The following is a 25,180-nucleotide window of genomic DNA, read 5'->3' on the forward strand; positions in this document are numbered from 1 at the left end:
CCACAGTTTTCTGCCAAGACTGTGACCTGTTTTTATGTTTTCAGGCTACACGGGATTGCTTCAACCCCTATCATGATGATAATTTGTTGTAAATATTTTTATATAGATTCATGATACTTGTGAAGTGTTATAAATATGTAAATAGTTTCATGCATGAGAAAGTAAAAAAAGTGAAAAAAGCTTCTCAGCATGTGTTGTGTTGTCTATGAAGTATTGATGCATTCATGTCCCCCAAGTGGACACTTACGGTACATCAGTTTAAAGTGTTACAGAGATTACAGATTTTATCAAAACAAACTCAAATTCAGTACACAACTTTGTTACACTTGTGGCTTGGAATTTCAAGAATTTTTTTGCCGAAACAAATATTTATTTACATAAATATATATGTATAAATACCTATATATAAATATTAATTTTCATTACCATCATATTTAACTTACAATAACTTATAATATAAAAAATTTATTTAAATGATTCCACTTTAGCAATATTCTACTAAATGTCTTCTTTCAAACAAGACCAACCTTAGGTCTGTACTCCAAAGCATTCATGATTTATAACCATTTTAGCTTGGATAGTGCATTTTCAAGTAAATGCTCAAAAAGGGCTGTGACGCTGAACAGGTTAAGATGTTCAAGTAAATAACCAGGAGATGGTCATTGAGATATCAGGATAAGTTTAGCAACAGCAGTGCTAAGTAACAATGTATGCTATGAATAAAATACACTAATATGAAAGAAAGTACAAGTGCAGTGATACAACAAACCGATTCCGCTGCAGTGAGGTGAATACTTCTACCACGCGCTCTCAGCAAACAGGATGTGAAGGTGAGCAACTTACCTCCATTCTCTCTGCCTGAGCCCCGAAGAGGATAGTTACACTGGTGAGCAACCTACCTCCATTCTCTCTGCCTGAGTCCCAAAGAGAACAGTTACGCTGGTGAGCAACCTACCTCCATTCTCTCTGCCTGAGCCCCGGAGAGCTCAGTGGTCATGAAGAGTCCTCCTCTGGGTTGACAGGAAGGCCTCAAACCATTCAGTATCCTCCCCTTACATACAGTTTGATTCAATAAAGATTCCATTCATTAATTCCTTTGGTCTCCTGTCTGTCGTTTGTGTATCTGCGGTGCTGGCTCCTCACGGTGGGGTGCAAGCTTGGGGTGTGGGCTGGTCATCTGGCGCCCTCTCCGGTGACACCCCCTCATGAATTTAAATATTGAGCCTGCTCTGAAAACGGGTGCTTGGCCTTTTTTGCTCTATACCTGCCTTGATTGGAAACCGGTTTGTGGCGTCTCTTCGGAGACTGCCTTTTCCACCACCGGGGGGGAAAAATGAACAATGGACGTCTGCTCCTTCGCACACCTTGATGAGCCACATGGTCACGAGGCCTGGAACTCTTCCGCCTTCTGAAACCATTTGAAAATGTCCATCTCTCCAAGCGCATACGGATATACATCTAGCACAGAGCTTGCAAGTATCTGTTTCTATTTATAAAATAGCTGCGTTAAGTTTGTGCCTCTTTGTTAAAGATGATTTTTATTGGTGTACAGAAATTGCTGGCATGCTTTCTCACTTCTCACTACCTCACCACCTCTCTACCTCTTTCTCTTTCTCTCTCCCTCTCTTTCTCTCTCAGCGCGTTTGTGTTTCATGTATTGTTTGTGTTTTTGCAATCGTCATTTATGTTATCATGAAGAGTAGAGTTCAATAAACAAACATATATTCACTTGTGATGGATTTCTGTGTTCAATGCTCACATACAAGGCGATTTAAACTGCGTTAGATTTATGCTACCTTTGCTCTAAATTCTGTTTGGTAAAGTCACGTTACTTATGGCCATGAGATAACGTAAAGTGTATTAATCATTGATGCATTCGCTGGACGAATTCATACGAATATTGTTATACTTTATATTACTAATCAGAGAGTGTAAAAAACATATATATAATAACGATTATTATACGTATTTTACTTAGAGATAAACTTTTTCCTTGACTGAAACTGATGTTTTAAATAACTAATTTAATGGATGTGATCTTGATAGATCTGGTAGAGAATCATATTTGGTGAGCTCGGCTCATCATTATTTTAACATGCAGCTAAAACCGTAACACACTTTACATACCTTTTATCATTACATAATTTATTATAATTAATAAAATATTGATACATAACTTCACAAAGATTAAAATTGGCAACATTGTACCTTGAACACAAAATTCCATGCATGCTAGTTGGACATTTTCCAAGCATTTGCCTTTGTTGCAGAAAATGTGTCTTCTTTTTTGAAGAACTTAGTTCCTGCCTTATTTCATCATTTCCTGCTCAAGGAACAAATAGCACATGCTCTTAGGGGTTTTGTGAGAACAATGCATGCAGCACCATGGAATCACTTTCTGTTTATCATGGGGCCATCAGCCGAGAAATGTGTGAAAATCGCCTGTGTGAAGTTGGCAAAGATGGGAGCTATTTAATTCGAGACAGTGAGAGTGTGCCTGGGTCATACTGCCTCTGTGTTCTGTAAGTTCTTGTGAAATCTCTGCATTTTTTAATGTTTCAGTAGACTACTTGAATGTTAAGTGATACATTTTTTGGTAGATGGTGAGAACACTTTACAGTTTCTATTAGTTAAAATTTTTAATTAGTTTCTATTAGTTTATTTTAGTGAAGTACATTAGTTAACACAGACTAACAGTATTTCTCTAAATGAAGGATTTAATTAGTTTAAATAATGTAACCTTAACCCTAATCTTAATAATTAAAATAAAGTGTTTTAGTAATATAAGTAAAAGTTAGTATTTTTACCATCAGGTACAATGAAAATGAACAATTACATTAGTTTTACAAAAACTAATACATTCTGTATAAATATATTGCTAATACTGGTTGATAAATTACATCAGCAAGCAGATCAAACTGAAATGCAATTTCTACTACCATAATCATGCAGCTTATTACCGTGACACTTGTCAGGTACATACATGCCTTCACTGGCTTTGCTTCACGTGTGATTTGCAGGTGTAAGGGCTTTGTCTACACATACCGTCTCCAGCAGGATGCAGCGGGCTCCTGGGCAGCTGAGGTAGAAAACGTTTTTACCATACTTTGAAAGAAAATTCATACACATAATGAAGCCTCATCTTAACAATAAATAAAATCCAAATAAATTAAGTTAATGTCATTGTTAGTAAAAACTGTAATTATTTGCATGAACATTTTTGGAAAATGTGATTTAGGGAACCATTCAATCATTTGTTCATTCATTTTTATAATTTCTATTAAAAATCTCATGTAGCTAAAATTGCAACCTTGTTAATTATTGGTCTTTACATGGCAGATTTCTAACCTATTACTACAAACAATATCATTCTCAATATATAGTCACTAATATGTATGTATTAAGAATCTTACATTCCTGTCATAGTTTTTTTAAAGGAAAATATCACAGCAAATTGACATTGCGTATCCAACCCAGAAAAAAAGAGTCTGGGTAAAAATGTATTTCATTTGACAGTTAAAATAAAATGTATATGTAAAAGAAACCTTACAAGTTAAACTTCCTTCATTATTCAATTAAGAGTGTTCAATCTGTAGAATAATTTATTAAATGTTTGGGGTCACTTGACTGAAAAGGCTTCTATGTTAAAAACAACAACTCAAGTGTATATGTGTTTAAAATGTATTGACAAAGTCATGGACCAAGTTAGACTTTCTTTCTTCTGCAGAACAAAGAAGAGATTTTCTAAAAAATGTTGGCTAGCAAAAAACATTGGCCCCCATTGACTTCAGAAGCAAAACCACTGATAGCTTTGTAAAAGATATTTTCCTATAAAGGTTTTAAACCATAAATAAATAAATGACAGATGATAATTTTTTACTTTTTGGGTGAACTCTCTATTTAATTGAGTCAGCAATAAATCAAATAGAGCACAAAATACATAAGGCAAAATTGAAAATACAGCACAGCCTTTAAAGTTCATTAAGTATGTTTTTCCAAAAAATACTTAATGTCAAATATGCATTTAAATTATATTGTCATCAATCTTGCCATTTAAATAATATTTCATCCATGATTTTTTTGTTTTGTTTTGTTTGACAGACGGCACCAGGTCAGAATAAACGCTTGTTCCGAAAAGTCAAGAATTTAATAAGTGCCTTTGAGAAACCAGACCAAGGCATTGCTTTTCCCCTCATCTACCCTTTAACCATCCAGAACTACCGTCAAGGCCAGAACATTCTGCATAACCAACCTTAGAGAAATGAAACAATATACAAGCATATTGAAATGTGTACTGTGCCAAATTTCTTGTGCTTAGTTTTTAATACTACATAATATATATGTATATATTGTATACATAACCAGTGCTGGACAGTAGTTATGGACGTTTTTATGTTTTACGTTTTGTCAAACCATAGTTGTAAAAATGCCACTATATATGTATGAAATTTGCATAGTGTTTGGAGGCAATTTCATGGAGAAAAAATAATTTTATTAAAAATGTGAAATTTACTCCCTGTCCCCCCAGGTTTCCCCCATTTTCAATCCTGTGTATAATTTGTAAAAGTGTTTGATCAGCATATCTGATATTAAGATATTAACAAATTTTACATTTTGAACATTAATTAAAGGGTTAAGATAACAAAAAAATTGGTTATAAACTGTGTTTTGAAATATTAAATATCAATAAGTACATTATTTAAGTAGTCAGAGTGTTATTAAAAATTACTGGGTTTGGTCAGTGATAGCTGTATCTCATTTTACAGGCTGTATGCTCAAGATTTGTCAGTCACATATGTCATAAAGCCTATTGGAGTTCAGAAAAGCAAGAAGGACACACCTAACATCTGATTCTTCGCATTGCCATAAAAATTCACTTTATTTAAAAAAAGAACATTTGTACTCCACACCCTGTAGAAGAAATCTAACACAACTTAAATTAAACAAAATAAAAAACAAATAGTTTTTATATGCTCTCACACTTAACTTTAAAGCACTAAGGTATAGACTTGTCATGCTGCATTCTCAGATGTCTAATCTCTGAGCTCATAGTGGCTCTAACCAGAGGAATCTATCCTATCTTGGTCTGTTGTTTCTCCCTGTAAATCCAAACGTTCCTAATGTCTATTTTTTGTTATTTGATACTTTGTTTTTTGTTTTAAATAAAAACATATGCTGCACTTGGATCCGCTTCCTGCCTGGGTTACTCTCACGTTACACATACAATATGGTACATTACGATTTGTAGCAACAGAGTACAGTAGGCTATTAGTTGCTTCAATGTTTTGTTTTCTAACATTAATGCAGTGTTTTATTCAATTGTTATTTGTTACAATATATCCTTTCTTTCAGCTACCTAAAATACTTTGTGGAAGACCAAGAAAAATTTAAGAAAGCTGAACTGAATTGATGCATATGTTCCTTAAACAAATAGATAATGTCATGCATCTAAGAGTATTCTGATTAAGTACACAACATATTGGGGCAGTTTCCCGGACAGGGCTTAAGGCTAGTCCCAGACTAACTGAAATGTTAGAGGTGTCTTTAACGAAAATAATATACACTGGCATATCTTAAAATATATCAGTGCGATTGTTTTGTCTCAAGATGCACACCAGTGATGTTTTTTGTAAAGTATGTTTTAAAGTACTAAGGCCTAGTCCTGGTTTAAACTAATCCTTGTTCGGGAAACCGGCCCATAATGTTTAAACTGTTTCAGGAATGTTAAGACGTTATTAGTATCCTTGAATGTGTCCATTAGTGTTCCTATTATTAGGTGTCAAGCCTTCTGCATGTTCTTCTTCTTCTTGTGCCATGTAAGCAGCCCATAGAACAATACATGGGACAGTTGTGAAATTTGGCATACATATATGGAACAGCTTGAGCTGTTGCCATGGCAACCCCTGAATCCTTGGTTCCGTTTCTGTCGGTCTCTCGACGTTGTGTCGAACCGACAGATCATCTTCTGACTATTTTGAAAAGGCCAATGAAATTGGCGAATAAAATTTGAATGCCGGACTCCGCCCCCGGATATCCGGGTATAAAAGGGAGACGGCGTGCTGCATTCATTCACCTTTTGTTCTTCGGCGCCTTCGCATCTGATGACAATACTTCTAAAAGAGCTGATTTCTCGACGTGGTGCAGCGGACTGTCCCTCATCAGTGACTACCCCTGGCGTCTCAGCGGTTCCGGAGGTGTTTTTCTCTCTAAAAGAGCAAATTTCTACAGTGCAGCATGTCTCGCTGTCCTCACGGGTGCAACACACTCATTGAGGAGGGGGAGGGACACGATGTCTGCCTCGCGTGCTTTTGCTTCCCGTCCTGTGACCGCGGTGGCTCCGGCCACACCGTCAGCGACGGCGAGCAGCGTGGGTGACATGGGGATTTTCGTGAGCGTTAATTCGTCAGCCACCAGTTTGCGGACCGTTCATGCCCCGTCTCGCTCGTCTAGCCACGCCCTAAAAGACGGCACCTCGCCGTCTTGCTCCTTCCCTATGTACTCGGACACGATGTTGAAAATGAGATGTCCCTTGCAGCATCAGAGTGTGACATACTGGCTTCTGACCCGGATGATTCCTTGGAGCCCCCTGTCCCGGGAGGTTGAGCTCGGGATGAAACGGATGTCGAAATGTCGGCCGTGCGCTCTCGGGCCGCCGTGACCATTCAGAGGCGATGCACAGCCCGGGTTCCTTTTTGTCCCCGAGGTGCATGAGGAAGATTGGGAACGCCCCCTTTTCGGAGCGTTTTCTGTCAGACTGACTCTGTCACTTTCTCTTCCCTCGATGGGGGGGCAGCTAGGGGCTACGTCAACGTACCCCGGGTGGCGCGTGACGTCGCGGTGCACTTGTGCTGCAGACGCCGGCCACCTGGGGGGGCCGATCTAGCCTCCCGTCCGCGGCTTGTGGGTTCTCGGCACCCCGGTGTCGGGAGCTTGCAGTGCCGCGGACCAGGCTGCCCCCGCTCTTCACACCATGGCCGTCCTGCAGGTCCATTAGTGAAAGAGTTACACGAGGGAAGACCGACCCAAAGGTAATGCAGGAACTCTGCGCCACCACCGACCTCGCCCTCCGTGGCGCCCTCCGTGTCCAAGATGGTGGTCAAGGAGAGGCACCTCTGGCTCAACCTTGCCCAGGTGCGGGACACCGAGAAGGTCTGCTTTCTCGATGCTCCCATCTCGCAGGGTGGGCTGTTTGGTGAGCCCCGCTGCGGGCCGGCCGCCTTCCGGCTGTCGAGGTCCCGTTCGGGGTCTGCTCCTAAACAGCCCCGGCCACCTTTGTTGTCGTTCCCGGTTCCGGCGCCCGCTCCGCTGGCATTCAATTGCCAAGAGTTGTTAGCTGTTCTACTTGCGCCCCTGGCAGTAGGTGCTGGCAGGTCGGACAGTACTACTGCCGTAGCGACTGCCAGGGTGGCGTTCGCTCAAGGCAGTTAACGCAACTCGCCCGACGCCTCCTCCTGTAGAGTCAACAGGTGACGAATTCCCTGCATGCCACACACATCCCGGGCGACCTGAACCAGACAGCCGATGCGCTCTCTCGTCAGTCGACGCCTCGGAGAGAGTGGCGACTCCACCCCCGCGCAGTTCAGCTCATTTGGGTGCAGTTCGGGCAGGCGCAAGTCGACCTGTTTGCCTCCCTGGACACCACCCATTGCCTGCTTTGGTACTCCCTGACCGAGGGCCCCCTCGGCACGGATACCCTAGCACAAAGCTGGCCGCGGGACAAGCGAAAGTACGCCTTCCCCCCAGTGAGCCTCATTGCACAGGTCCTGTGCAAGGTCAGGGAAGAGGAGCATCAAGGCTGAGTAGTTGCGCCTTACTTGCCCAACCAGACTTGGTTCTCGGAGCTAATGCTCTTGATGACAACTCCCCCCTGGCCGATTCCTCTGACTTTGCAGGGGAAGGGCACGTTGTGGCATCCGAGACCAGACCTCTGGGACCTCCATGTCTGGCTTCTGGATGGGACGAGGAGACCCTGAGTGGTCTACCCCCTGCGGTGGTACAGAGGTTACATTACACAGGAAAGGCCCCCGGCCACGAGGCGGCTTTACGCCTTTAAGTGGCGCCTCTTCTCGTCCTGGTGTTCTTCTCGTGGAGAGGACCCACGGAAATGCTCGATCGGGTACGTGCTCTCCTTCCTTCAGGAGAGGCTGGAGAGGAAACTCTCCCCGTCCACACTGAAAGTGTATGTAGCCGCAATTGCCGCTCATCACGAACCAGTTGCTGGCAAGCCCCTGGGGCAGCATGACCTGGTCATTAGGTTCCTGAGGGGCGTGAGAAAGCTGAATCCACGCTCCGTTCCCTCTTTGGACCTCAATGTGGTCCTGGCGGGCCTTCAGAGGCCCCCCTTCGAGCCCCTAGGAGGCCGCTCTTCCTCACCTCTCGATGAAGACGGTCCTCCTGCTGGCGCTCGCTTCCATCAAGAGGGTAGGGGACCTACAAGCATTTTCCGTATCCCCGGATTGCCTTAAATTTGGGCCCGGTAACTCTCACGTGATCCTGAGACCCCGGCCTGGCTATGTGCCCAAAGTTCCCGCCACTCCCTTTTGGGACCAGGTGGTGAACTTGTAGGTGCTCCCCACTGGGGAGGAAGACCCAACCCTGTCCGTGTTGTGGCCGGTATGCGCGTTGCGCCTCTACCTACACCGCACGCTCTGAGCAGCTCTTTATCTGTTTCTAAACTTCTAAACCTACAACTTGCTTATTAGACCCCATACCAACTAAACCATTAAAAGGCTACTACCTGTTGCAATTGAGCCCATTTATAAGATTATCAACTCGTCAATTAATCTAGGCCATGTCCCAGGACCCTTTAAAATGGCCGTCATTAAGCCTCTAATCAAGAAACCAAACTTAGATCCAAATGAACTTGGAAACTATAGACCGATTTCAAATCTCCCATACCTGTCTAAAATACTAGAAAAAGTAGTGTGCACTCAGTTGTGCTCTTTCTTACAAAATAACAACATGCACGAAAAATTTCAGTCAGGCTTTAGATCGCATCATAGCACAGAAACTGCGCTCGTTAAAATTACAAACGACCTGCTTATAGCATCAGATAAAGGTAACATCTCACTCTTGGTCCTGCTTGACCTTAGTGCTGCGTTCGATACCGTAGACAATAACATACTTCTAGATCGCTTACACAATTATACCGGTATTGAGGGACAGGCACTACAGCGGTTTAGATCTTACTTGTCAGAAAGACATCAATTTGTCCATTTAAATGGGGAATCATCCAATCTAACGCAAGTAAATTATGGATTACCTCAGGGATCGGTTCTGGGACCCGTGCTGTTCTCCATATACATGCTTCCCCTCGAAAACATTATTAAAAAACATGGAATCAGCTTCCACTGCTATGCAGATGATACTCAGCTATATATCTCATCAAAACCAGATGATTCCTCCCAGCTATCCAAATTGTCAGAGTGCATTAAAGATATACAACATTGGATGACCTGTAATTTCCTTCTTTTAAATTCTAATAAAACAGAAATATTACTTATCGGACCAAAGACACGCAAACCGAATATTTCTGAATTATAAACTGCAAATTAAAGGATGTACCGTTACTCCAACAAATACAGTAAAAGATCTAGGCGTTATATTAGACAGCAACCTGTCATTTCGAAATCACATCTCAAATGTCACAAAAACAGCCTTTTTCCACCTAAGAAATGTTGCCAAGTTACGAAATATTCTGTGTGTTGCTGACGCGGAGAAGCTTATTCATGCATTTATGACCTCAAGACTTGACTACTGTAATGCTCTACTTAGTGGTTGTCCTGAATCACCAATAAACAAACTACAGTTAGTTCAGAACGCAGCTGCCAGAGTTCTAACCAGGTCCAGAAAATACGATCACATAACCCCAATTTTATCAACCCTTCACTGGCTACCCATTAAGTATCGTATTGACTTTAAAGTTATTTTAATCACTTATAAAGCCTTAAAGGGTTTAGCCCCTACCTACCCAACAGAGCTTCTATCACACTACAACCCATCACGCTCTCTAAGATCTCAAAATGCAGGACTTTTGATAATACCTAGAATGTCTAAATCCACCAAAGGGGGCCGAGCTTTCTCATATGTAGCACCTAAACTCTGGAATAGCCTTCCTGACACTATTCGAGGATCAGACACACTCGCCCAATTTAAATCTAGATTAAAGACACATCTTTTCAGCCAAGCATTCACTTAAAGCAAATATGCTTAATAAACCACCAGGAGATGCTGACATTAGATATTATTTACTAGAATAATTGGATTTATTATATAACACACCATGTAGTGTGTTTTACCCTTTCTTGGGTTTTTCTTTTTTTCCCCTGTACAGCTGCTTTGGAACAATGCAAATTGTGAAAAGCGCTATATAAATAAAATTGAATTGAATTGAATTGTTTCGGAGGTCAGTATAAGGAGGGCTGTCTCCAAACAGAGGTTGGCGCACTGGATCGTGGACACCGTTATGACGGCATACCGATCACAGGACTGCCCGTGCCCACTGGCAGTGAGGGCACACTCCACTCGGGGTGTGGCCTCCTCATGGGCAATGGCTCAGGGCACCTCTCTGGCAGATATTTGTAGAGCTGCGGGTTGGGCTACGCCTTCACGAGGTTCTATAACCTCCGTGTAGAACCGGTGTCACCCCGAGTCTTGCATGTTGCCAGCACGTGAGACCAGGTGCCTCTCATCTTTGCCAAAGCTCTGGGATGCCCTGCCAAACCCACTGGATGGTTACAATTTCGCACTAGCACTCGCGTCTGACACGCCTAGGCCAGTCACCGTCGCTTCGCTCGAGATTGTGACGCGGCATAGTGCTGTGGCGTTTTCCATAGGAACCCCATCTGTCGGTTCGACACAACGTCGAGAGACCGACAGAAAGGGAACGGAGGTTAAATACGTAACCGAGACGATTTTGCCAATTCGAATGCACCATGTGATTTCTGTAATAAAAAATTCCTACCATTTTTATTTTTCGAAAAACCCACCTTATCGAACTCCGTCTGGACATTGTCAGATTTGGTATGCAACATACTGGAGCTGGGTCAGCCGCGAAGGAGCCACCACCGTCTCGGCAGCCGCACCCCTGCCGTTCCATCTGCCACTCCCCAAGATGAGTCCGCAGGACGATCCGGAGGCATTCCTGGAAATTTTTGAGAGGTCTGTGGAACTTGCAGGCTGGTCTCATGGGTACCTATCAGGCTTTGGTGGATTCAGGGTGCAATCGTACCCCGATTCACCAAAGCCTGATTCAGGCGTTGGGTACGAGCCGCATGGTGAAGGTTCACAGGGATGTGGTGAACTACCCCTTGGTGTCGCTGGCTATACAGTTCAGGGGACAAAAACATAGTGTGGTGGTGGCCGTTAGCTTGCACCTCCGACATCCATTAATTCTGGGGATGAACTGGGCAATGTTTTCGGTTTTATTGGGGTTTTATTCGGTTTTATCGAAGGTCTCTTGGCAAAATCCCAGGCAGGGAAGGGGGGCGGTCGAAGTGATGGGAGATGCTGAACCTAGCCCGCCGAGTACTGTCCCAGGTGAATGGAGCACAGTGGAGAGACAAAGACAGGGTTTTCCCCCTTCGAGCTTCTCTATGGTCGCCATTGCATGACACAAAGACACACCATACCAAATCAGAAGTCAATACGGTAAACGGTTGCGTAGTTATAATACTTTTCAAGTTGAATCCGACTATTGTGCCACCTAGTGGCCAAACGCCACATTTTTTATACTGACCCCTGACTGAGGGTCTACACATATGATCCAAGCCCCATGAAGATATCTCAAACGGTTCACGAGTTATGACCATTTTAGCTAAATATGCTACTTCTGAAGTTCTGATGTTTTTGTGCCGCCTAGCGACTAAAATTACTATTTACATTCACACAGAATTAATTTGCGTTGGTTTGGTTCCAATCGGGCGGCAAAAGCAGGTTTCGAACAAAATGCAATTAGCTTAAAATTTGCATACTAGAAATTCAATTGGAGATATACGTTTTGTTTGTACCGAGCCAAGGATTCCAAGGATATGAAACACTTGGGTGTGCGGTTTGCGACATACAATTTAGGAGTTACGAGTGCAAACGCAATTTTAATTTGTCTAGCGCCCCCATGGCCAATTCGGCTAATAACTTGATACCCTCTTCCCAAATCGAGGGCTACCATCTGACCAAGTATCAAGTCTTTACGATTTAAGATTTGGGCAGCACGATCGTTTTTACTTCAGAAAAATTATAATACAAAACTGAGCAATTACAATAGGTTTCTAGTGCTTCCCGCTCGAACCCTAATAAAATAGACAAATGTAATAGGTTCCTAGCGATACGCTTGAACCCTAATAAAACATACAATTACAATAGGTTTCTAGCGCTAGGCGCTCTAACCCTAATAATTACTTTTACAAAAGTGTGGATTATTGTTTGCTTATTGCAGTAAATACATTAACTCATCTTGAGTAATTGAACCTTAATGTAAAGAGTTACCCTCTAATTTAAGATCACAGTAAGTAATAATAACTTAATGTGTTATAAGTAATCGATTAAAAAAATTATCTAATTAATTAGAGGCTTTGTAATTAATAAATCTCAATTAATCGCATATCAATATTTGACAAGAGAAGCAACATTTTTTATTTAAATGTATTTTGGTATATGACTGAATCAATGAATAGATGAGCCTAAACAACAAAATTGTGTTTATTTTCATCACTGAGTGTTAACAAAGTGCAATAAGAATAAATAATATTATGATTGCATTGTTCACAAGGCACAAACTTAAGTTCAAGTTAGCTATATTCAAGCTTTTTCAGCTTTTTAATGTCTTAAACACATTTGTTTTTGTTTATAAAAATATTAAAATGAAATCTTCCTGTTTTATAGGTGAAAAACACTGTAGCCTTTCTTTTGCGATGGTTGGTGCTAATTCATAGGATAGACTTGGAGGTTGAGTTTTTACTATTTTGTAGCGAATGATTTCGCGACAAAATATCATGCATTCATTGCTACCGAGGTGCGGTGGAAAGGCCAGGTCAGTTGCTGTCTGTTTATTTGTTAATTTAGCAACTGTGCTAAATAAAATCTTTGGATTTGTTTTTGTTGGTTTCTATGAAGTTACGGAGGTGCTCAGCCTTCGCTGCTTTTAGTGCCTTTTTATAACAATTTGCACTCTCTTTCCACGCCATTTTAACGACCTCTAATTGTGATTTTATCCATTTGCGCTCTAGTTTTCGTGTTTCTCTTTTAAGGGTGTGAGTGGTGCTATTGTACCATGGTGCAATTTTTTTCTCATTAATCTTTTTTGTCTTCATAGGTGCGACAGGTTCTAATATATTAGAGAAAATAGTGCCCAATTTGCTGGTCATGTCAACGAGCGAATCTTTATTTATTGGTATGGTTATTAAAGGAGTCAGATCTGGCAAGCTCTTTGCGAAACTATCTTTTGTAGTGGAGGTAATTGTTCTACCCTGTCGATAACGAGTTAAATGGCTGATTCCTGTTATAAGATAGTGATCGGTGACATTGTCGCTTTGAGGCATAATATCTATATTGGTTAGATCGGCTCCGTGAGATATAATCAGGTCTAGTGTATGATTAAATCGATGAGTGGGTCCTTTGATGTGTTGTATTACTCCAAAGGAGTGTAGTACTTTTGTAAACGCCACAGCTAATGCATCGTTAGCGCTATCTATGTGGATATTAAAATCTCAGACAATTAGTATTTTATCAATGTTAACCAATAGGTCCGATAGGAAGTCCGCGAACTCTTCCAGAAAATCAGTATAGGGACCAGGGGGTGCGGCACGACAGCTCCGACGTTAGCGCCGTCCTTCAGGATCGCAGGTACCTGCGCAGACACATCAAGAACACGAGCGCCGGTAAAGCATTGAGTGCGCACCTTCCATTTAGTGGAGGAAGCGCGTACGTTCCGGACGATCGAGTCTCCGATGAGCACAGCGTTGCATACGGTCTCGTATAGGGCGGCAAAGCAGTTCCTGGTCGTGATCTCAAAGACCGGTGGCGGCAGCTGAGTCATCTCACCGGTCCTGGCTTGCGCCTTTCGCCGTGGGTGTGCCGGTGCAGGAGTTAAGTTCATTCGGGCTGATCGGTTAAGTTCATTCTCGAAGCCTGGGCTCTGTGCAGAGAAACACAGAGTAGAAGTGGAAGAAGTATTATAATCGCGATGAAAACTTACCGCGGATTTGCAAGCTTCAGCACAGGATGTTTCCTGCGCCGTTTTACATTCTCACAGCCGTGTCTGCTTCTCAAGTAAATCTGCTTCTCCACAGCCTCCAATTATGACTGAAGTGTGAGCGTTTCCTCATCTGCACTCAAAGGTACAAACACGTCTGAAGCATTAGCATTAGCCATTAGTGATGTAATAATTAGAGTAGTATGCAGGCTGGTAATGCTAACAGCCTTAGGGCTTACACAGAAGGATCCGATACAAATAATTTATCAGTACGTTTAACAAGGATTTAACAAGGCAACATGTTGGGTTAAGGGCCAATAAAGACACTGGTTGGAGGGTGCAATACACCCATTCTACATATATACAGAACACAAAAACCTTCAATACCTTCGAGAGGCAAAACGTTTCGGGTGATGTTTTTCTCCCGCTTCCATTTTCAAATCTCCTACAGTCCCGGATCCAAGAACTCACGAGCCGCTGCCCTCTCACGCATGTTCAGGCTTTCTGTCCTGTTGTCTGATTCCCTTGAAAGGTCTGCACATGGCCGTGGCAACAGTAGAATTCCTGTTTCAACACATATTTTGCTACTTTGGGATTCGTATTGGACCGGGGGCCTTAATTCATATCAAGAGTCTGGAAGGCCTTTTTGAACTCCTTGGTGTGACCTTTAGTCTGTCATCCTGGTATCATCCCCAATCTAGTCTCAGACTGATCCGTTGGCTGAACGTCTGATGCATATGGCACACTTTTTTGGAAACACTTCAGCACATTCAAAGTCGTCATCTGATTGGTTACATTTCACAGGATTTTCCGGTAGACGTGAGTGTCGGATTCTTTAACAGACCACCTGGAAACAACACAAAGCTGTCCTGATTAAAACGGTTGCGATCACAATCGACTTAACGCTTCATTCTTAAAGCTATGCAAGGTTCACAGCATGATTGTACTCATGTGTGTATCAAATCACCATCCGCGAACGCAATAAACTATGTGAACAGAAAACATTACCACTCCACTAATGTTCAGTAAGTCTTCAATGCTGGCTGCAACATATTAAATGTTGTTGCTTGCTGGCCTGGAGGAACACACAATTCCTTTTTTTACAAAACAGTTATTTGGGACAAGGCTTGGATGCTGGAGTGGTTGGAGATGGATGGCTTCTGGGTGAGTAGAAAATTAAATGTAATTCTATCCATTCACATTTACAAAATAACTAAATAAATTACAATATTGAACATTGTACTGAAAGGTTTTCAAAACATACACCAATTCCGACTCTTCTGTAACAACTGTGTCATCGGGGTTATGGCCTGAGAGCATCTGACGACTGCTGCAGCAGACGGCAAGTGTTGTGGCATGAAGGACACAACGTGTCGTTCCCTCCATCAGGAAACAGAGGTTACATACGTAACCGAGGAGTTCCCTTTCTGTCGTTCTCTTGACCTTGTGTCGAAATTGACAAACAGGGTTCCTATGGAAAACACCACAGCACTGTGCGTGTCACAATCTCTATCATAGCAACGCTGATTGGCCTGGGCGTGTAAGACATGAGTGCTATCACGAAATTGTACCGAGAAAATAGGAGCTCTGAGCAGCGGAGAGCTGGCTCTTTTCCCGGTTGACCTGTAATTCCAAATGGTCTTGGTGCCATAGCACCAGGTCCCTGTATGTACCCAACAGATCTCGCTAGTGAGCCAAGATAAACCAGTCATCAAGATAGTTGAGCACACGCAAACCTCTCTCCAGGGGGGAGTGAGGGAGATTTGCACGACCTTCGTAAAGGTCCGTGGAGAGAGGGGCAGACTGAATGGGAGGAACCTCTACTGACATGCCCATCCCTCGAAAGTGAACCACAGAAACGGTCGACGATGAGGGAAGATTGAGACATGAAAGTATGCGTCCTTCAGGTCGATGGCCATGAACAATCCTGGCGTCTGATAGACGTCAGGACGCGCTTCTGTGTGAGTGTCCTAAACGGCAGCTTGTACTGGTGCTGTTCAGGGTACGCAGATCTAGATAGGGCGTAACCCTCCATCTTTGGGGACGATGAAGTATGGGCGGTAAAACCCGCTGGACATCTCGGCCACGGGAGCATCCCTGCCTCTGACTGAGGTGAAGAGGATGCCTGAAACACGGCCGAAAGTCCGGTGAATTGGATCGACTAGCCGAGACGAATCGTATTATCTAGCCACCATGACGGTTTGGGAGTGCTAACCAAGCAGCCAGGGACCGAACGGGGGCCTAGGGATACGACTTGCTTCATCGACCCGGGGGGGGCAGCCCCGATAACTTACCTGCCCGGCAATGGCGCAGGTCAACACACCGTCGGGTTGAGGGTAAGAGCGGCTGCAAAAAAAGGACCCAGAGAGAGAGGTCTCCTTGTGAGAACGTGGGCGCTAGGCCATCAGGTGTTGGGACCGGCCAGCGATGGAAGGGCGGGCTGAAGGGGACGCCGAAGAAGGATGGTTCTGCTGGGGAGCAGACCCCGCACAGGACCTTGACGGCCGAAAGGCAGCCGGGTCACGGCGGGACAGCTTGCTTCTACAGAGAGAACTGCTGAGAAACTGCTGTGCACCGCAGCCCGACCCTCACGGCGGCCCGAGAGATCATGGCCAACATCTCAATGTCTGCGTCTCCCTGAGCTCGACCTGCCAAGGGAGGGGGCTTCAAGGAATCGTCAGGGTCTGATGCCAGCATGCTACAAGGCCCTCTGATGCTACAAGGGACATCTCATCATCTTCACGCATCGTGTCCGAGTGCATGGCTGAGGAGTAAGACGGCGTAGGACTGCCTTTTGGGGAATGGCCAGACGAGCGAGACGGAGGCGATCCATGCTCACAATAATCCCCATACCACCCTCGTTGCTTGCCGTCGCTGACGGCAGGGTCGTAGCCACTGCGGTCACAAAACGGGAAGCAGACGAGGTGGTGGCTGGATCGTGGCAGAACACAGCCCCCGTGACCACAACTATAAATCGCTATCCGCCCGCACTGCGGGCAAGATGTATCCAAGAAGGTTGCCTCAGCGTGTCGGACCCCTGAACACCTGCAGCAGACCTCATGTCCATCCCCGTCCTTGATGAATGTGTTGCACCCATGAAAGCAGCGGGCGATGCCACGCTGAGGAAAATAGCTCTTTTAGAAAAACACCTCTGGAACTGCTATGACGCCCAGGGGAAGTCACTCCACTCCACTGCACCACATCATAGAATCCAGCAATTCGCAAATGTCATTAGCCAATTTTATTGGCCTTTTCAAAACTAGTCAGAAGATGATAGGTTCTCAAGTCAAACCCCATATGTCGGTTTCGACACAACGTCGAACTATATATATAGGGAACTATAATTAATGCTCATACAATTTAATTCATGAACAGTATTTCTGAATGGGACATACCTTTGCGTCATACTTGCGTTTCCTTTATTGAACCCCAAAACAGCTGTGTGCCAATGGATCGTGTCATTAGAGATGGTGCAGGCAGTGTTTCTATACTGTCTGTTTGAGATCCAACATTTTTAGTTTGAGATGACATGGAAAATTGTGTGAAACTGTAGCCCTGCTGAGATGTACCCAAAAGAAACACCCAAAATAAGGACATTGATTGTTTGGAAAAAAAACCTGTTAAGATTAATTCACATGTAAACAAACAACCATATACATCATAGAGAGTTTGTCTGAGGGGGAAACAAACTCACATTACAGCAGAGAATGGTAACAAAATAAATAATGCATGTTGTGCTGCCTCTTGTGGTAAGAGTTATTTGTGTTTTGAGTTTCTTGTGTTTTGTCCATGCAGAGTTTCCGTAAGGCAGTTATTTTTCTATCAGTCCCACAGCATGTCGTGTTTAAGTCTGTAAACTACTATTTTGGTCCCTAAAAAATATATCTGTCTGTAAGTATTTGTTTGAACTTCCTTCAGATACCAAATTTAGTTATTTTAGCATGTTTTCTATTCGTAATTCGTAAGGAAAAATGTAGCGCTAGTACTGTTAGCAACCTTATGACATTTTCTAAGTATTTTAGCATCGTGCTAATCGCTCACTAATGAGATCGTTTTTTTAGGGTTTTAGTTCATTCTAAGGTTTTTATTTTATATCGCATTGTCTATTAACCCTATTGAGATTGTAATATGCATTCTCTTTGTTTCTGTATGTTACAGTTTTTCAGTCCTTCCAGTAAAACACACTAAACGTACAAGATGTTTCCTGGTTCTTTATTGGAGACTGTTAGCTATCTGTAAAGCTAGTTCACACACACTAGTAAAGGCAGAATACACGTGCTTTGGCCCTTCTTGGTCAACCAGTGTGACGCAGTGTCTCGTCGCAACTCAACAAAGACAATAAAACATTATAAAAACGACATTTGTTGCCTCTAATTAGAACATAATTACTTATCGTGAGGATTTAACAAACGTTTGTCCGTAAGAAATTCTTTAACAATGAAAGTATAGTGTGAATCTGAACTGCCAGACTGTCCTTGCAAAGTTGTAATGGTTATTAAAAAAAGCTTTTGCGCACAGCCGGTGTAGGGCCCAAAATTGACTCCTACCAAATTATGACTACCCCATTCCCCACCTACTGTGTGTTCACACCAAGCACGACTTGCATGAATAAAACACGCCATTTGCGAATAGTTGGACGCTTGAACATTTGGATTTTACTCGCTAAATTCGCGCATGAAATTTGCGTCATGGTAGGGGCTTCTGCCAGGCGGCTCCCGTCTAATTGCGAAATGGCGGACATGGATTTTGTTGAGAGGGTAGCTGCGCATTATGTTCTATGGAAGAATGAAGATAGACATAGACTCGTTCGGCGCTGTGTATGGGTTCATCAGATCCTTCGGAGTCGCAGTCCTTCATTGTTGATTCAGATTTCTGCCTTCTCTCGCTATGTCATAATCACGTTACTACTAGAGCAGGCTCCTGATTGGTTAACGCAGCACGAATTTTCGCCAAAATTCAGATTTTTCAACTCCCGCGAATCGCACCGCAAGTAGGTCTATCGCGTCTTTGCATTGACTTAACGTGTAAATCACTCGCGCTTAAAGCTTCATTCGCACTTGGTGTGAACACACAGTAAAATTTGGTGTATGGATTAGATGTGGGGAGGGGTTAGTATTAGCTAATCCCCCAGCAATTTCAATGAGGGGAGTCCTAATCTGGTCAAAACTTGTTACAATAACGGCAACGTCCAGAGACCAATGGGACATTTACATTTAGTCATTTAGCAGACGCATTTATCCAAAGCAACTTACAAATAATTCAGGGAGCATTAAGGGATATGACATAAAAGAGCAATAGTACCAAGGTTGTGGAACCACATTGGAAGGTTGTGATAGTTATGGTTGACCGGACCGCGTTAGGAAGAATGTTCCACCAGGAAGGAGTTGTGAAGGAGAATGAGCGGGAAAGTTATTTAATGCCCTTATGAGAAGGCAATTCAAGGCGCCGCTCGGTTGCTCAAGGGTTCTTGATGGGGTGTAGGAGGGTGTGAAAGTATGCCAGTGCTGATCCAGTGATAGTCCTGTAGGCAAGCATCAGTGACTTGAATCTGATATGGGTTTCAACCCGTAGCCAGTGGAGAGATATGAAAAGGGGTGTCACATGAGCCCTTTTGGGCTGTTGGAAGACGAGGCGTGCTGCTGCGTTTTGAACAAGCTGAAGTGGTTTGATAGCCTTTGCAGGAAGACCAGCAAGAATGGCATTGTAGTAGTCCAACTTTTGTTCCGCATGCTCCGTGAGATAGGGCTTTTTTACATGTTGTTTGGCAAACACTAATCTGGCCTTCCTGTTTTTGAGGCTCACCAATGGTTTACATCTTGTGGTAAACCCTCTGTATTTACTCTGGTGAAGTCTTCTCTTGATTGTTGACTTTGACACACATACACCTACCTCCTGGGGCCTGTACCATGAATGTAGCTGAACAAACTCAGGGTAATTGGATTAGTTTTGAGTTGACAAAACCAAACCAACGTGATCAAGCTTTGTTGGTACCATGAAGCAGCTCATGGAGTTTCTTTGTCAACTCAAGCTTTGATCCTGAAGCTAAGATTAGTTTGCGCGTGCGTGCACATGAACGAGTGACGTCAGCATGGTAAAACCAATCACATTATAAATGGATAAAGCGATTTCCACAATATGAACACAAAAATGAATTTCAGCCATGGACTGATATGTTTCTGCTGTCTACGCAAGAGAGAAGTGTTTCAGAAACACTGCTGATTGCATTAATGCGCAAGTTAAACGACTATATAGTACACACATTTACTGTAGTGCTGTAGGGCAAACAGGATCCGCGGGGTACTCGGTGGAACTACAAGGGGTCCGTGTCCTTGCAGGCAACTTTTTTATGTAAGGCATGGGTACAGAAATATTACAACAAATGTTCATTGAAGCTCCCGCATATTGCAATTTTAACCTTTTTTTTGCGGACAAAAAACATCCATTCAGGCAGCAGAAGCAAGAAAGTTAACCTTACTTCTGCTTCATCATTTCCCTTCCGAGTACACATGAGAGGAGTTGCGTGCAAATAAAGTTAATTCTCATATATTTCTGAACTTCTGTACAAATTTGTTAAAGCTGTAAACGGCTAATTTGACAGGCAAATGACACCACACCGCTTCTGCATTGTAAACTCTGACATCTTACGTGTTTAAAATCAATGAAACGCTGTGTACTGATGGGCATGTCAAACAAGTTGCCCCAAAAATAACGCGGACGGGTTGCATGTTGGTCTCCTTTTAGTCTGATATGACGCTCTGCAGAAAATAAATCAGTTTAATTTTTTGTAGAAAGACAACGGAGCTCAGAATTATAAAATAGCGGTGTGTTCTGCAACACAGAGAAGCGGAAGAAAATATAAGAATTACACTTAATAAAACGGCCTGCTTTTCTACAGAATGCATAAGCCTCTACCTTTAATAGACAAGTCTTTGCGCCATTAACCTGTAACACTCCCGTCCGATTCCCTGCCTGTTTTTCCCCATGGACTTTATTTCTCGATCCCGCACCTGTCCGTCATTTGTATCACGCCGTTTCCCGCACCTGCCAGCCATCATTGCTCATTACCAACGACTATTTATACTCTGTGTTTCCGTTATTCCCTTGTCGTTTATTGAATGTCTGAATGTCTTGTCTTGCGTTACGTGTACCAGTCTGTCAGTTTATTAAAAGTTACCTGTTTTTGGAAACCCTGGATTCTCTGGAGAGGTACGTGGAGGAATTCCTTGGAGTGTGTTACCGGGTGGGTTGGGACGATCCCACACTTAACAGTATGTTTTTGACCGGTCTGGACGACGACATGCTCGCCGCCGTTCTGCTCCCGTACGCGGACGACCTTCCCCTGGAGGAGATGATCAGTCAGGTTCTCCCGGGGGAGGAATCCGTGAACCACGTTGGGGAGCTGGACGGTGGCTTAAGCGGTTCGCGTCCGGTACCGGCCATCCACGTGGGGGTCGTTCCGACTCACTCCGGGACCGCGCTCCACTCCTCCACGAAGTCCCGTCGGCGCCATCCACGTCGGCGGGCACAACAGCACAAGCAGCGCGAGTGTGATCCCGAGATTCCGCAGCAGCGGAATATGGAAGGCCATGAGGGTCAAAATCTCCGGCCTCCCCGATGCACTCCCGTGCCTGCGCGCCTAAGCACTCCTGTGCCTGCGCCCCGAAGCACTCCCGTGCCAGAGCCCCGAAGCACTCCCGTGCCAGCGCCCCGAAGCACTCCCGTGCCAGAGCCCCGAAGCACTCCCGTGCCAGCGCCCTGAAGCACTCCCGTGCCAGCGCCCCGAAGCAATCCCGTGCCAGCGCCCCGAAGCACTCCCGTGCCAGCGCCCCGAAGCACTCCCGTGCCAGCGCCCCGAAGCGCTCCCGTGCCAGCGCCCCGAAGCGTTCCCGTGCCAGCGCCCAGATGCACACCCGTGCCAGCGCCCCGATGCACACCCGTGCCAGCGCCCCACCAGGCCTCCGTACCCGTGCCCGAGCCCCACCAGGCCTCCGTACCCGTGCCCGAGCCTCACCAGGCCTCCGTACCCGTCTCTGAGCTCTCTCCAGAGTCCAAGGAACCCCAGGGGCCAACCCAAATGTTTTTTGGGGGGGTGCACATTGCCTATCCGGGGAGCCCGGCACCCATCAGTCTTTCCATGGCCCCGGATAGCCCAAAGCCTCCGGACCCACGAAGCACTCCCGTGCCAGCGCCCCGAAGCACTCCCGTGCCAGCGCCCCGATGCACACCCGTGCCAGCGCCCCGATGCACACCCGTGCCAGCGCCCCACCAGGCCTCCGTACCCGTGCCCGAGCCCCACCAGGCCTCCGTACCCGTGCCCGAGCCCCACCAGGCCTCCGTACCCGTGCCCGAGCCCCACCAGGCCTCCGTACCCGTGCCCGAGCCTCACCAGGCCTCCGTACCCGTCTCTGAGCTCTCTCCAGAGTCCAAGGAACCCCAGGGGCCAACCCAAATGTTTTTTGGGGGGGTGCACATTGCCTATCCGGGGAGCCCGGCACCCATCAGTCTTTCCATGGCCCCGGATAGCCCAAAGCCTCCGGACCCACAGCCCGAGCCCAAGCCTCCGAGCCCAAGCCTCCGGACCCACAGCCCGAGCCCAAGCCTCCGGACCCACAGCCCGAGCCCAAGCCTCCGGACCCACAGCCCGAGCCCAAGCCTCCGGACCCCAAGCCAGGAGGAAGCCAGCTGAGAGACTCCCTGTCCCGTCCTAGTCTGTATGTCCCGCACGAGTCTCTCAGCTGCCCACCCCCCCTCCCTGGTGTTTCGATGGCGCGAGGACGCGCCTTTGGGGAGGGGGGTGTACTGTAACACTCCCGTCCGTTTCCCTGCCTGTTTTTCCCCATGGACTTTATTTCTCGATCCCGCACCTGTCCGTCATTTGTATCACGCCGTTTCCCGCACCTGCCAGCCATCATTGCTCATTACCAACGACTATTTATACTCTGTGTTTCCGTTATTCCCTTGTCGTTTATTGAATGTCTGAATGTCTTGTCTTGCGTTACGTGTACCAGTCTGTCAGTTTATTAAAAGTTACCTGTTTTTGGAAACCCTGGATTCTCGTCTGTCTCGTCCGGCACGACACCGTGACATAACCAGGGTCAGTCATTTCATTGAAGCCTTAATAAAAACTATGGTTCAGGACAAGGAAATTGTCCAGCACAGTAAAATGAAAAAGTATGATGCTGCAAATCCCTTAAAATAATAAAACCGTCTTTATCAATAATCAAAATAATACACAGAAAAGTAATTATGTGCCACAATAACCAGTGGCGGCGCCAGGGGGGGTCTTGGGGGGTCTCAAGACCCTTCCAAAAAACGCCTTGACCCCCCATTAGACCCCCCACCCCTTCCTGATTAAAAAATATTTGATATATATTAAAATATATATCCGGGATAAAGATTTAAAAATCGTTCTCTTCAAACTACGCAGAACAATAATAATTAATAATTTAATCGACATATAAAAAAATATAAACATCAGAATCAATGCGACGCCCTATGAACGTTGCTGCCGCTGCGTCTTGCGTCATTGCGTTCAAGGCGCTGTCGCGCGACCGCAAGAGCTGCTACGCACTTTTCTTGAAGCTAAAAATGAATCGTTTTGTCATACCTAAAAAAGGGCGGAAGAGACAGGTGAGCAGATGGAAAGAAATGGCGCCTCATCGAGCGCTACAGCGGGCACAGATGGTGGGAATCCTGACGGCGGAGAGGATTTAACTGGGGATTTAATCCATTGCCCAGCCGAGAAACCAAGACCTCAATTTAAATCATACACGCGTAGTTCTTTTGGATTGTAAATATGTTTTCTGTCATGGGTGTGGCCAGCGCCGCCGCTAGCACGCGCTGTTATGGAAAGCCAACAGGGTCAGAAAACGCGTGCTTTTATTTGCCGTATTAATATTGAAACGCCGATTTCTTAACGCCGCCAGGCGTTAAATAAACGCCGCTTGACGCTAAACTAACGTCACACGCCGCCACGCGTTTAAATAACGCCGATTGGTGTTAAGTTAACGTCACACGTCACTCAAAATGCAAACGTAATAGCTCATTTGCATAGCCCGTCCTTTTCTAGGTTGCGGGCTCTACGGCAAGTCGGAGCATCCAGTTTTGCAAAAGCGCGGGTCAAAGGGATTGATTTAAAATAAAGTCAGGAGTTCAATTCATTCTTATTATGTCTACAGAACATACTCATCATTTTAGAAGACGCCTATCTGCAATAAGGGATCGCATAAATTCACAACTTGATTGTTTGTTGGAAGCATCACCAGAGCATGGAGAACAAAGTATTGTAGACAGGTAACATTAATAGCTAATTATAACGTCAGAAATGTATTGTTTATTTTTTAATACCAAGATTTTCCCCTAAAGTATTAAACATCATTCACTGCAGTCAAATTAACCATTAACTTGCCGTAGAGCCCGCAACCTAGAAAAGGACGGGCTATGCAAATGAGCTATTACGTTTGCATTTTGAGTGACGTGTGACGTTAACTTAACGCCAAGTTACGTGCTGAGGCGACACCAAAATAGCATAATGAAAAACATTTTTTCAAATCTAATATTATTTCATTAGGCTATAGAAAAATGATTATGCGGGCACATTTTAGCCATGTATATGTAAAAAAAACACGGCCGAACAATCCCATAACACCACCACCCGCCCATGTACGGTCCGCGCGGCAGCGCCGGTTGATGGCGCGTCCGCCTGACGCAGTGTGACAGACGGTAGTCTAGGCAACTTATTTGGAAATGGCCCCGAAAAGACATTAGGAGTCAGGATCAGAGAAAAGAAAGAAGAAGAAACTGCGAGATGATGACCGTGCATCACATGCAGGTATGTCCATGTTTAATTAACTTTAATTCGGGAAATGTGGATGTGCTGCTACTAATTCTGTTTACTGAAGAAAAGTTTGCACTTTCAAATGTGTAGTGTGTGTTGGCTATTCTACATATGTTTGACAAAGTCAGCAAAGCTGTGAAGATTTTACTTTCTCT

At 44.6% G+C, this 25,180-nt stretch overlaps 1 protein-coding gene across 1 annotated transcript; it reads left to right on the forward strand.

The window, feature by feature from the left end:
* The first annotated feature begins 2,370 nt into the window (after positions 1-2,370).
* On the forward strand, positions 2,371-5,179 carry sh2d1ab (SH2 domain containing 1A duplicate b). The gene is made up of 3 exons (XM_079480503.1): positions 2,371-2,522; positions 3,021-3,084; positions 4,102-5,179. The coding sequence occupies exons 1-3, from the start codon at positions 2,386-2,388 to the stop codon at positions 4,255-4,257; spliced, it is 357 nt and encodes a 118-aa protein (XP_079336629.1). The 5' UTR covers positions 2,371-2,385; the 3' UTR covers positions 4,258-5,179.
* The last annotated feature ends 20,001 nt before the right edge of the window (positions 5,180-25,180 follow it).

This window comes from Barbatula barbatula (assembly GCF_947034865.1).
Source record: "Barbatula barbatula genome assembly, chromosome: 18".
Taxonomy (NCBI): Eukaryota; Metazoa; Chordata; class Actinopteri; order Cypriniformes; family Nemacheilidae; genus Barbatula; species Barbatula barbatula.

Coding starts and splice junctions, on each gene's coding strand:
- sh2d1ab (XM_079480503.1), top strand. CDS start 2,386: ATGGAATCACTTTCTGTTTATCATGGGGCCATCAGCCGAGAAATGTGT. Junction 2,523..3,020: donor TCATACTGCCTCTGTGTTCT/GTAAGTTCTTGT, acceptor TGTGATTTGCAG/GTGTAAGGGCTTTGTCTACA. Junction 3,085..4,101: donor CGGGCTCCTGGGCAGCTGAG/GTAGAAAACGTT, acceptor TTTGTTTGACAG/ACGGCACCAGGTCAGAATAA.